The sequence below is a fragment of the Leuresthes tenuis genome, unplaced genomic scaffold (genome assembly GCF_036924035.1).
Source record: "Leuresthes tenuis unplaced genomic scaffold, fLeuTen1.0.hap1 SCAF_14, whole genome shotgun sequence".
Taxonomy (NCBI): Eukaryota; Metazoa; Chordata; class Actinopteri; order Atheriniformes; family Atherinopsidae; genus Leuresthes; species Leuresthes tenuis.
In genome coordinates this window covers 15405373-15418853 of record NW_027325368.1, presented here as the reverse complement: position 1 = coordinate 15418853, position 13481 = coordinate 15405373, and the positions used below count along the sequence as shown (strand labels likewise).

The 13481-nt window shown below is 43.1% G+C and overlaps 1 protein-coding gene across 1 annotated transcript in view; it reads right to left on the bottom strand.

Annotated features, from left to right (window-relative positions):
• ptch2 (patched 2) overlaps positions 1-10449 on the bottom strand; it is a 28016-nt gene extending 17567 nt beyond the window's left edge. The window contains exons 1-2 of the mRNA XM_072363553.1: positions 9815-10449; positions 8221-8413 (exon numbers count right to left, since the gene is read on the bottom strand). Of these exons, the coding sequence (XP_072219654.1) occupies positions 8221-8413; positions 9815-9961 (340 nt within the window). The 5' untranslated portion in view covers positions 9962-10449. The remainder of the gene's footprint in view (positions 1-8220; positions 8414-9814) is intronic.
• Between the last annotated feature and the right edge of the window lie 3032 nt (positions 10450-13481).

Sequence of the window (13481 nt, the reverse complement as noted above, 5' to 3'; positions counted from 1 at the left end):
AAAAGAAGTGACGAGTAAGTTAGAGATAGATTTTGAATTCGTACACTGAGGCCACACATATTTGTACCCGATTGCCATGTGACTTTCATGCGAACATACTGTATCCACACACAATTACACACGAATATTGACCAACGCCCTTGGCCTTCACCAGTGTTGGTTTTGAAGGCACTTCACACAAGTCAGTGTCTGGCCAAAAGAAATGACTAATACAGCCTCTCATTGGCTTCTTCTGCAAAACAGATGTGCCCTGTTAGTAAAACCAGCCTTCTGATGCCCCAGAAACCTCTACTGTACAGCTCATGGCAGCATACAAGGAGATTTTGAACTCATAGAAAAGAATCATTATGGACACTTGACTTGCTATTCTTTATCTTTATGTGCCATAAGGTTGTTCAACCTAACTACATCATTAAGAGAGGAGAAGAGAAGACATCACAGGGCTTTTAGAGAAACAAGGAGAGAGATAAACATGGATAGAGTCAAGAAGAAAGAAATATGGACATCAGAGATTGTGATGAGCAGGAAAGAGTTAGATGGAGGATGAAAGACAGAGAGAAAGAGAGGGAGAGCTATGTTGTGCAGTGCGGTAGACCCCAGCCCCCTAATTACAGGAGGTTGCACTGAAAAGAGTTTGCCAGCCGGGGGGATCTGTGCCTGTGCCAAGTGGACATGAAACATGCCGCGCTGGATCACAGAGAGCCCGTCTGCCCCTCTTGCTGTCCCACTACATGACAACCCCGGAGAGAGAAAGAGAAGCATGGGAGGGGGAGAAAAGGGGGAGGTGGGGGAAGTTTGGAAACAAGCGCTACCACCTTCTGAATTAGAATTTTTGTCACTTTTACCCACTTTCACAATGCTGTGCTCATTCCTGGCTTCAGCTCATTTTTTTGAGCATCTATTTCTCTGCTTCCTTTACCCCTCTTGCTTTGGTCTCTCTTCATATGTCTCCATCTTTCTGTCTTTTTTCATCTTTTTTTCCCTCGCGCTCTTTGCACCTCCCCCAGCCTGGAACAGGCTGCTATAATTGATGGGGAGAAAAGAAAAAACAAACTACTCAGCCTGCGCTGTGAAAGTGTGAGATCAGGTTAGATCTTTGGGGCTTGGAGACAAAGTCCAGTATTTCAAGGCGTCACTTTCAAGGCTTTAATTACATTCGCAGGGACTTGAGAATATCCGGCCGATTGTTTATTTGCAGTCAATCTAGCCCTAACAAGATGTGTAAAATCAATGTATTTATAAAGATTTTATTCTGAGGGAATCGCAACAAAAAAAGACGTGAAATGAGTAATATTGTCAAACTTTTCTCTTACGGATGGAAAAATTGCCATTGACGACTGAAGTATATTAGACATTTATGATTTACAGTCATTTTCATACTGTCATACACCACTCAGTTATTTTTTTTCTCCAATACAGATATTCATTCAAAAATGGCTTCTACAAAATGGAACCCTTTCCGTTTGTGGACCTTTTTGACATCTGTTAAACCTTTTTTGACATTTTGTATGTTAACCTCTGCAGCGCTGGGTTTTGATCCCAACAGGAACTGGGTGGCTCGAAGAGACTCTGGCTCTGTAATTACAGGCCTCCTGAAGTAAATTATAGCTATTTGTGTCTCGTTCCTCCCATCTGGACCACCCAGGCAGCCGGTCCTCTCTCTACTCTCTTTCTCGCCTTCACTCCTCAGCCCCTGGTCCGGCCCCAACCACCCAACTCTGCGGAGCTTCTCGGCAGCTCTGTTCACCACTGCTCCGCTCATCTCACCGCTCGCTCAGTAAGGAATCTCTCTCTTTTCTCTACCTTTTCTTGTTTCTCTCCTTCTTTTCTTCCCTCTTTCTGATGTCTGTCTCTTTCTCACTCTCTTTTTTTCAGTCTCCCCCTTACTCTCCCCCTCCACTCAGCCTGAGCACCAAACAGCCTTAAAGAGACAGTTCCCGGAAATTTTCCCACCCTGGGAAGAAAGCACCTTTGAATGTGAATACCCGGGTTTTAACACGCCTGCATCTGGTCATTTTATTACATGTGCAACTCTCAAACATGAAATATTTGTCTGTGTTGATCAAACGTGGAGGAAAGGGGGAAATTAACACAAAATGGTTAAAGCATCCGCAGTTTTCTTTTCGTTGAGAAATTCGACCATCGTCTTACAAATTTAAGCCAAGAACTCGACTCTGTTGGGTACAAAATACGAATGTCTTTGCCAGCTTGACCACAAAATATGCTCTTAAGACAGTTACGACACTGGCGAATAAAAGTGTGTATCAAACGAAAATGTCCTGACAAGATTTTGTGGCTGTGGGTGTATGAATGTAAAATTTGTCCGAATGTATGTGCTCTTATGCCTGTGTGTGTGTGCACATTGGTGTTAACACTGGACCCTGTCTCCACCAACTTCATTCATTTCCTCTCCACCTGACCCTTCCGTCCCCAAGAGCCAAACACCCAGAAACCCCTAGTTCAGTAAAAACGTGTGGCTTCTCAAATCTCAGATGAGACAAAACCACTTTTTAGGTTTTTATTCTATTCCACTCTGTCTTCTTGGCTTTTTACAGGCCTGGCCCCAGTTCAGGCCATGCTAGGTCAGACCAGGCTGCCTTCAAACTTCAGTTTGGTAGATTAGCTGGATTAGGGGGGCCTCTGAAAGGCCCCACGCTGCTACAGAGGAAGACCCAAGACGAAGAGGGCTGAAAGTGACATGTATGCTTTCACTGGTTAGGTACTTCATTTGACGTGTTTCCTCATTTACACAGCATGTCAGCATGAGAGGGAATGCACATCTGATTTCAACTCAAAAATGTCATTCATAATATATAGATTCAGGAGGAAAAGAGTTCTGACAACCATAGAGTAGCAACAATATCCCATCATTATTACTTATTCTTAACCGCCATGGAGGTCCTTTAGTTTTTCAGATTTCTTTTAAAAGGAACCAAATGAGAGATTAATTATACTAGCTAATTATACGAGATAATTATACTCTTCAGCCTTTAGTCATACATGGACCTACCAGAATCAGGACCCACTTTGGGTTCTAAGCACAGCCCTGTCTTATGGCGTTCCCCAGCCATGGCACCGCCTAAAGAGGGCTGCCTGAAGCAGATGGGCCTTTCCTCCATACAATCCTTCAATATGGCTCCTGACTGAAAGCAGACCCTTTTGTCATTCAAACCCTGTAATTTCTTTCAAATGTTTCCCAACAAACAGCAGAATAAAATAAAAAAGCTTTTTTGCAACAAAAGCAAATGGACCAAAACTTTCCCAGCCTGTGAAACAATGCCAGAGTCGGCTGTGGGAGGGTGAGGCGAGGGGCAATAAAGAGAAGCTGGCACCTTGCTATCTTGCCTATAGAAATACAGTGTATCTGTTCAGGAATCATCAAAGACAGTCTTATTTGGGGAGATACTCTTAATCACCGCATTACGAGGAAAAAAACAACATAATCAACCTCAGTCTGTTTAAATTCTGTGGGTCTCCCATAAACTGATGTCCTGCAGTCACAACTTAAAAACTGCATAAAATTGCAAAAACCATATGAAAAATCAGTTTCACTTACATTCTATTCAGATGTGCCAGTGGTGTTAGCCACCACACATAAATTTCCACCAGGGTTGGCATTTAGGCACTTTATTTCCATATGTATAGGCTTGCCTCTGCTAATTATGCTAATCATGGGCAGTGTTGGCCACTGTGAAAAATAGTCACATTAGACACTCCAGTGACCGCTAATACTGCTTAATGTGTGGTTGAAACATACATTCATCCCTGCCTGAAAAGCAAAATTTTTCCACGTTGCTGGTCTCATTCAGATGAGAAATGAATTTATTGGGCCGAAGAAGCATTCCTTTTTCCCTCCCAAGTACCAAGAAAATGTTCGCTCTCTGTCTCTCTTTACTTTTTTATACTTTCACGGTGTAAAGACAGACGCAAATGGTGCAAACTCTAAGGTGACTGGTGCCGCTTTATTTCACCCAGACCAGAGACAAAGGTTGCACTTCAGCAAGAGCAGAAAGGGTGCCGCACTATACCGACTGAGGTTTTATTATTCTGTTTTCAGCTGCTTTGCAGCCTTTCTAAGGATCTTGCCTTCAATGTAGCAATAAGTCTGACAGTCCAATGTCCATTTCATAAAAGATTTAGAACCAAAATAATAGTATGAAGGTGCTTTTTTCTTAACACTGTAAAACATGCGATGCTCATAAGACAATAAATATGTGACTGATTTTAGTTTTTTCGGCTTTTGAAATTGAGACTTTAAAAAGACGGTTGGAAAGCTGACCATGGGTTTCTTCTACAGTCTAAACAAATCCCATGTGTCTGTCATATGCGCATGTATCTATTGCTGTTCACCGTGTTTATTTGTTAGGGGGTGGTCCTGCTCTGCCAGTTTAGTGTGTTGGGGGATGCTGAAAAAGGGGATGGAATGAGGTAGTGTTGGATTGAACGATGGAGGGAAGGGGGTGAAATAAACATTTAGAAGTGACCCAGGTTGACTCTGGTCTTGTTTGTTCTCTCTACCAGTGAGGTCCTGGGCCCTGAACGCTGGGAGTTTATTTATCTAGCTGGGGCACCACCGCGCACTATTCACCTCCAATAATGCCTCATAGAGCTCCCTTTCTCTGTCTGAACTGGGGCGCTGTGTGCACTCCAATGAATTATAGCATTTACCTGCTGCGCAGCTCTGAGGTTTGTTTAGAGAAAGTGCTCCAAACTGCGAAATGTCCACGTGTGTATTCGCTGATTTGCACAAACTCAGGGGTGTTTTTTCTCAACCAGCCTCTCTTTTTCTTTCTTTTAATCAATCTAGTTTGTTGATCTCCTCATATCCTGTCTAATTTCACTGCAAGCTAAACTAGCGCTTCAGTCTCTATGCATTCATACTCATGTGAAGTGTGCATGTTCTTTACCTCCCTCTCTCTACACTGCCTTTTTATGGGACATGTGGTGCAACTGCAAGGCCCTGTCTTGCTGCACTCATATTTGGACAGCTTGAGTCTGTGTATATGTCTGTCATGCCTCACCCAAACCCTGCCAAGAAAGATGAGTTTAGTTGATGTCAGAGTAAACACCACCTCTTCTACGTGCAGCCCATTTCTTTTCTCTCCTTCCCAAAAAAAGCTTTTCAAGTGGAGCATTGTAAAAAAAGAGAATAACCAGAGCAGAAAGAGTTGGCCAAAGACAAGTATTCAGACAAAGTGCGAGAAGGAATAATCAGATCCTAGTAAACTTTCAAACTAAAGAAAGCAGCCTCTCTTGGAGGAACACACTTTCTCCTAGGACTTTGTTCAAGTGAGACAGGAAAAATACCAGCAAAAGAAAAAAGCGTGAGCTAGCCATAAACCCTCCACTCTGTTCCTGCCCCAACCCCCTATTGTCTCCTCTCATCCCTGTCTTCTTCCTGCACCTCTTTTTATGATCTCTCTTTTCTGCTTGTGGACAATACAAACCGTTTCCCATTTCACACCACAGTTCATGCTCTCAAGTATGTTTGCAGTGTGCAAAGTTTATCTAAATAAGAGACATGGGAGGGATATAGGAATACAACATAATTATAGCATTTGTTTGATTATGTTGTCTTAAGCTGACAACCACATTTAAAATGTGAGTGTAAAGTCATTTGATGGGTGATGTCTGTCTCCGATTCTCTCTTTGACTGAGCCAGAAACTGTTCTTAATCCCCTTAGCAGACTAAACACCCTGATACTGTGGCTTTTAGTCTCACCTACACAGGTGCAGGACTGAGGATTAATCCTTCAACTTCCAAGTTGCATGTGTGCGTAGAAATTCTACAGTCAAACAAAAGGATGTGAATAAAGGTAGGAAGGTAAGAAGGAGTAAGACCAAAACTTTTCCAGTCTTCTATTATGTCGCCCTCTCTCTGTCTACTACTTCTAGACGCAGACTGCTCTGCTTCACGGTATTTTGGTCCTGTAGGAGGGAGGAAGCAATTAAAAAAGCCCTGGTGGCCCTGACTTCACAGAGCAGGCAGGCAGACAGGTAGAAATATAAACAGACACACACACAAAGCACAGGCAGACAGACGGGAACAGAGTAAGGAGGCAGACAGACGGCCAGGCGAGCTGAACGTGGCAAAGGTGACAAAGATGACAAGTGTACGTGTTTGTGTGTGTGGGTGCATGTGTGAAAACTGTGGGGGCAGCTTCTACTATGAATATATGATAGGAAGCATATGCTCCTAACACGTACAGCTTGGAGGCAGAGTGTTAACACATACGGTGTCAATTCTCAACTAGTTTACTCTGAACAAATTAGGATACATGTGGAAAAACTTTCTCTATGCTGCAGCGTCGATAGGCTGACTTACGTGTTTACATTAGACATGCGTTTCCTCTTTTTCAGTTAGGATACACTCATATAGAAAAGATAAACATTCAATAAAAACTAATTAGTGAGACAGAACAATATTTTGAGCCCCTTCATATGAAATCTGCTGGGTTTTTTTTGAGCACATCATTCCTCCTCCTTGTTTTCTGGCTCATGTGCAATGGTGCATGAGTGTGTGTTGTTTGTGTGTGAGTGTGTGTGTGTGAAAGAAAGAAAGACAGAGGGAGAACTAACCTCTCCTTGTTACCGAACCACTTTACTCTCCATTGAGGCCCTAGCAGCTTTGTCAATGGGCTATTGGTGGAAACAAGGCAGGCAGAAACTTTAGAAACATGGCCACAGCCTCTTAAAGGCACAGCGTTCCCTTTCAGCCCCCCCTGGTTCAACTCTGTGAATCCCACAGCAAAACAACTGGCACACAAACATCTAAACATCTCCTTTAGGAGACAGCTCAGCTAATTAGCTCATGAGTTAATCCTGAAGCTTTACACTAACCAAAGAAATCAAAGAAAATGGAAACAGTGGAAATCAAATCTCTTGTTCCTTGTTTTTGTTCCTGATTCAGGCTTTTTCTTCCACCTCACACTAATAATTTAATTTACAGAAAAATTGTCTTTTTTTTTTTCTTTTCAATCAAGCCTAATCAAGGAATTTATTTAAATTCCTTTGCAAGTGAAGCGTACAGCCTCTCAACACTTCTCCCAACACCAGCAGTGTGTGACTTCTCCGACACCTCCACACAGGTCCTGTGGGAGCCGCCTGTTCCCTGTCCTCTTGTGACATGGTGGGCTTAAAAAACCCTATAGAGTCTGTTTATATTCACCAACTGCTGTGGCGCTTTTAGAGCGTGCAAAACAGGTGGGTAAACTTCAGCTGCATTCACTTATATTTTTTCTTCTTGTGAGGAGGAGAGAACGAGGAGGGGGGGGAGGTAGGGAGGTGGTGCCTGCTTGCCTCTTGTTGAATGGAATCCAAGAATAGTTAGGGACCACACAGGGAGCTGAGAGGGGGGAGGGGTCAGACCCTCAAAGATGGCTAACCATTCACACAGTCCATCTGCTGCGGGGATCAGGCCCGGCACTGAAAGCCTGGGGGTTTAAAAGGAATTTGGCCAGTGTGAAAAACCAAATAAAGGTGCTTCTGCCTCTGAAAATGTACAGATAACGTAAACCTCAAAAGTACACGGGGAAGAGAAAGATCAGCACTGTCCTGTAGCCACAGTCATGACTCGATGACAAGCAAAAGTATGTTTCTGGATAACAGAAGAGGAAGAGAGAGCATTTTAAGGTAAAAGGGTCAGTGATGCGTTCCCATTTATCAGGAAAAGACTTTCTTGGAAACTGTCAAGAAGACTACAAACACTGGCCGTATAACATGTTTCTACCCACAGTAAAAAAACAAAAAAACAATACTGTGTCCACTATTTATTTTTCACTTTTATTTTCATCTAAAGAAGTAACAAAATGATGAATCTATGACAAATCTAGTAAATCAGTAAATCACCTCAACACATCTTTGATGCTGATCTCAACAGGATTCCAGCCAGACAAACCAGTGTGTCAGTCACTGAACACCTAGTGCCATCCCATGGCAGTAAGATGACACTAAACTGGCCACCCTGCATCTTGCCACCAGTCACCATTGTCATTCAAACTCTTGTTAGTGGAAAAGAACTGCTGCCATGAGCCCAGCATTCTGAACTTAGAGGTCCACACAGAGACAGCAACAGACCTACAGTGAACTCACAAAATGATGCTATAGGTGAAGAGTCTATCGGGGCAAACTGAAAAGCTTATAGGAAATGGTGTTGTGATGCACACAACCACAGATGACCCAAACACAAGCGGTATAAAATGAGAGATCTTTTAAACTCACCTTCCACCCATAGCTGCTCAATGTTTGTTTCGATGGATGCGACTCGGAGTCCCACAGACAGAGCCCCGAATACTAAGAGTCCAATAAAGAGGACCTTCCCACAGTGTCTCTGGATGCGGCAGCCCAGAGAGAACAGAAAGGCCTGGAACCTCGCCCGGATCCACAGAGGAGCTTTCTGACCTACCGCCTTCCCCTGGATTTCAAGCAGGAGGGAGGGCGAGAAAAAGGACATGATTATTAAATAACTACACATAACAATGCATCACTGAGCAAAACATCATTGAATAGGCTTCATATCCTGTATTTCTGCCTGTTTCTCTTGTCAGTGATAGTCCAAAACATGATTGTAGAAATGAAAACTAACGCGGGTTTTGCTATTGAGCCAAACACAGATTTGACGCACATGCTGACCAATCTTGTGCATGCTGAGTCCTGTTAGAGCCCCAAGTTTATCACCTATCTAGTCCACGCAGGATGACCTTGACAACCCACATTTCAAATATCAAAAGACACAGCTGTGATGATAATGTTTATAAAGAGATTAGCGAAGGAGATGAAGACAAACATCACCTGATCAAGCACCATATTTCAGAAAATCTCCATAAGTTAAAGACAGCAGTTGTTGCCATGACAGTTAAAAGTCATAGCTCTAACTTACAGAAAACTATGATGGAAGATGTGTCAATCTATATTAGACACTTTAAATTCTGTTTTTGAGGAGTATGCAAAAGAAAGTCTTTTCAGCAACGTCTTTTTACGCATGAGTGAAAAAACTGATATTCTACACACAGTGTTTTATAAACGGAGTATATCACCCTGTACTATGTGCTTTCAACACCCTCTCCCTGTAATTTGAAATAAAGCTCTCCAAATCTCTCCGTGCTACAAATGTCACTGCTGCAGAGGACATTGCTCTGGTGTTGTGGTTTCTCTCAGCAGTGCTGAAACACGTCCAAGCATCCGGGCGGTCCAAAGATGCTTTGTCAGATCAAACTCAATCAGTGAATTCCTTTACAGGACCCACCACATTTCCAAACAGACCCCGGGCCAGTGCGCTCTCCGCTGGCTGAACAAAGCCAAAAAAACACGCACAGCACGAGTGGAAATAAGAGAACAAGACCTCCACTAACTCCCTTCAGCAACCCAAGTGAATAAGAAGCCGATGTCCATTCAAACAAACAGCAATGTTAACACAGTCTTCTGTTATCACGTTATTCCAGAGGGTTCCCGAAATGTCATGCAAGCTCAGACTTTCAGCCTGTCTGGTTTGTCTCATGACACACAAAACACAACATTTATGTTGTCGATACCATCATATGGTGGCGGTTTCTACGGTTTCCCTTCAATTTTACACATTTAAACTGCTCTAATCGTGACTTGGCTGCCGTCTCCCTTTGGGGAGCTCTAGTGGTCCCCCGAACCCCGGTTTAGGAGCTGCTGTCTCAGTCTACTCTGTTCCCACATGCGCCCTAAAATCCGGATAAGATAACAGCTACAATAAGAGCTGGCTGTGAAGACTTTTCATTCACAATTGCTGACTGAATGAAATCTGCCTTTCTAGTAAATCCCGTGAATGCTGCGAGCGTTGAATCACCTTTGAGATCTGTTTAAGTGCGAAAGCAGCGTGGCAGTAGCTGGGTCTCCGGAGTTGGTCTGGGTTCGCAGGCGGCTGGGAGCGCGTATAACTCGGGGGTAAATCTCCAAAGACGCCGGCCCCTGGGACCCCGTGATCCGAGGCCATAGTCCAAAGAGGGTGAACGAGACGCAGAGCGATGCGACACTGAATCGTTGCGAGTTCAGAAAAAGCGACAATAATCCAACATAGAAGTGGAGCGCATCCAGCACCACCGGCGACAAATGAGGTTTTCTACTCTTCCATGGAGCCAAACAAGTCGCGAAACTCCATCCCAACATTATGCGCCGAAATCCGTTTAGATCCCACAGTCTTCATTCGTCCCGAGAGTTTGTGAAACGACGTCTCAGAGAGGGGTTGTAGTAGCTGTAGTAGTAGTAGTAGTAGTAGTAGTAGCCTATGCCTGAGCCGTCCGTGTCAAGTCTAACTTCGATCTCGTAGCGGTAACATTTGGAGAAGTTCGCCTCTCGGCAAATCCTGAAAAGGGAGGTTTGATGGAAAAGTGCTCCGGCTCCCATTGGCCAAGGAAGAGGCAAATTACTTTGCAAACATCGCCTATTATTAGCTGCTAAGCAACAGCTCACCAAAGTGGAGAGAGAGGGGGACCACCCAGGCTGCTGCTGCCTGGGCTGGAGGGAGGGGAGGAGGCCAGGGGGAGGAGGAGGAGGGAGAGAGGAACTCTTTCAATAAACTCTGCACGGCCGCGCACGCTCGCACACACCCTCAAACACGCGCGCGCACTCTCGCGCACGCTGCTCTTGCTGCCTGCCCGACTTTTTACTTGCTCTCTGAACACTAGGCTATTCCCAGTGGCCTGGCCTTCCAGTTTGCAGAAGTAATCGCACATGCCATCTATTGATGTAACAGAAACAGGCATGCACGCAAACAATTTTCAGCTTTTCTGTTTCATCAGCATAGGCCAGCCAGCGAGAGAAGAAAAGTTAATTCAGCTTTTCCACATAGGAATGTAAACAAGTGATTTTTTTTCCTCTTTTTTGAATGTGGGAATTACAGATCTCTCAACACTTTTCATATCACTCCAGGCCATCTCGTGTTTTGAAGGCTTTGGAGCCTCACATTTGTTGCAGAACATCCAAAGCAGACATTTTTACCCAGACTTGAGTCTTTGCTGTGATAGCAGTTTGCTACAGACAGCTGTGAGAGGAACAGGAGGAAGTTCTTTGCTCCAGCAGCTATAACTTCACCTCAAAAGTGGCTTCATTAGCTTTCTTAAACACTCAATCCTGTAAAAAAGAAAAAGAAAAAAAGAAATGTGTGTGTGTGTAGAGGACTTTTTCTCCATATGCATCTTTTTTGTCAACACCTTGGCACTGCCTGGTTCGGTGTGACAGCCTTATCTCTGTGGAGCCTTTTGGAAAGGTTCCCATGTTTTGTCATGCATGATTTCATGGGTTCAGAAAGCAGTTCACCTTTCTGCATCAGAGTGATGAAGAAAAATGAGAAAGAAAGAAAGAAAGAAAGAAAAAGGAAGAAAGAAAGAAAGAAAGAAAAAGGAAGAAAGAAAGAAAGAAAGAATGAAAGAAAGAAAGAAAGAAAAAGGAAGAAAGAGAGGGTTCTCAATTCAGATTTAGTGTCTCAGTGATTTTCTAATGTAAGCCCCCATTGGCCCCACTCATGTCTGCATGGGGGTTCAGAACAAACACAAGAACAGATTACGCAGTCATTCCCAGCCTAAACACCAACCTGTGCTGCTGTGTGAAACATTTGTCAGGTGGCCGGTGCTAATTTGAGACCCTTGGGGTGACTGTAAAACCATCCAAAGCTGAAGTAAAGCAATTTGAACCTAGGTGACGGTGCTGCAAAGCTTGTTCCGTTTGCGAGGAAGATGGAGGTGCCGGCAGGATCAGTGTCACAGTTTGCTGCTGAGCTGTGACATCCATCATCACTGTTTACATGACGTCTGGCTGATGAAGAGGAGAATTTGTCGTACTTTCATATCACAGGGGCTGTGGCTCATGCTTGCCGTGGTGTGCACTTATGTGGGAGCAGAAAAAGCAGAAAAAAGATTTTGGTAATTTGTCCCTTTCCTTACTTTTGCAACATAAAACTGCAAGAAAAATATACTATTATTCGAATAAATAAGACAGTATTTAATTTATTCAATAAAATACAGTACAACATTTTTTTTACTCAAAGAATGATCAGATTTTTTCAAAGTAAAACACGAGACAAAAGGCACAATTCATGAAATTTTAGTGGTAGGGTTGTTTTCGAGTTAGGTATTTATTTGATTTTCTGAATACCTGAAACCTTATCACTAAATTCCTTTTTTTAGGTGTATTTTGAGTTACACAATTCCAGCAACAGTAAGAGATTTTAACATTTTTCGGAAAACACACATACACATATGTACATTTGTAAATATGTAATTGTCTATACAGTGCTAAGCAGTAGTAATGATATTCAATAGCATTAGTACATTTATTCCAAAACATGACATATAGCAAATTATATAAAAAGGGTAAAACTTTAGTGACCAACATGGTCTGCCTCAAATGACTTATTGTTAAATTTAGGCTTTTTCTTTTTCTGTTTTAAATGCCTCTGAATACAAATTCCAGTAATAGATGGACATAGATTGAAATATGCAGCTTTTGTTGCTGCTATTCACAGTATTTACAATTATAATCCCAATCACAGCTGAATAATCAAGTCCAGCATCGAACTGACTTATCATGAGTTATAAAAGTTAGTGTTAAGAGTAAACATATGTTACCATATTGGCCAGGGTTAGCGTTACCATTAACTATTTGCTCAAAAATGAACTAACTTCTCATAGATCAGGATAAAAATAATTCTGTGTGAAAGTTTTGTCTTCATTTGACGTCTTTAAAACTTTACCTTATTGTTGTAATGCTGACTTTTATCGATGACCAATGATGTAAGTATTAAGATCCCGTGTGGAACCACACCCTGAGAAATATTAAATCGTCATCATTTTTGGTGTTATCTCTGCTTTAGATGTAGTTTTGCGGTTTTACAAGAAATAAAACAGATTTTTATTTTCATTTTTTTTGCACCATCACTGTCATACTGAACTTCATTCATTTTTCATCGATTACCTCATCACCAAACAGTGTAGAAGTACGCTGATACATTTCTATGTACTGATCCCTCCAGTAAATGGATGGATCCCACTCACACAGCCATAGTGGCACAGAGGGGCCTGTTCCTCCACTTCGCTGGAGCTGGTTCTCCTGGACTGGGTTGGGTCGGGTTAGATGGTAGAGGGAAACAGACAGCTGGAAATGGGAGCTAATGTGGAATGTGAGGAATTGGGTTGTGTGGCAGGGGGCCCCTTCAAGCCTAACAAACTCAGGGAGGTCCGAGGCCTGGTCTGGAGGCCTTGGATAAATAAACCATTTGAGATGACCATGCGCGCTGCAGATATCTGCCATCACACCTACCCGGCCTCCAAACATAAAACCCTCGCTCCCTCCTTCACCTCTCCATACCCTTTGTCCCATATGTTCTCTCTCCCCACTTCCTCTTTATACCCCCCTTCTGCTGCATCTTTCCCGTTTTTATCCCCTCCACTCTTCAGTCAGGATCAGATTTTTTGTCTCCTAGCACCTTCATCTTCCTCTCTGTTTCATCTGGTACTGCC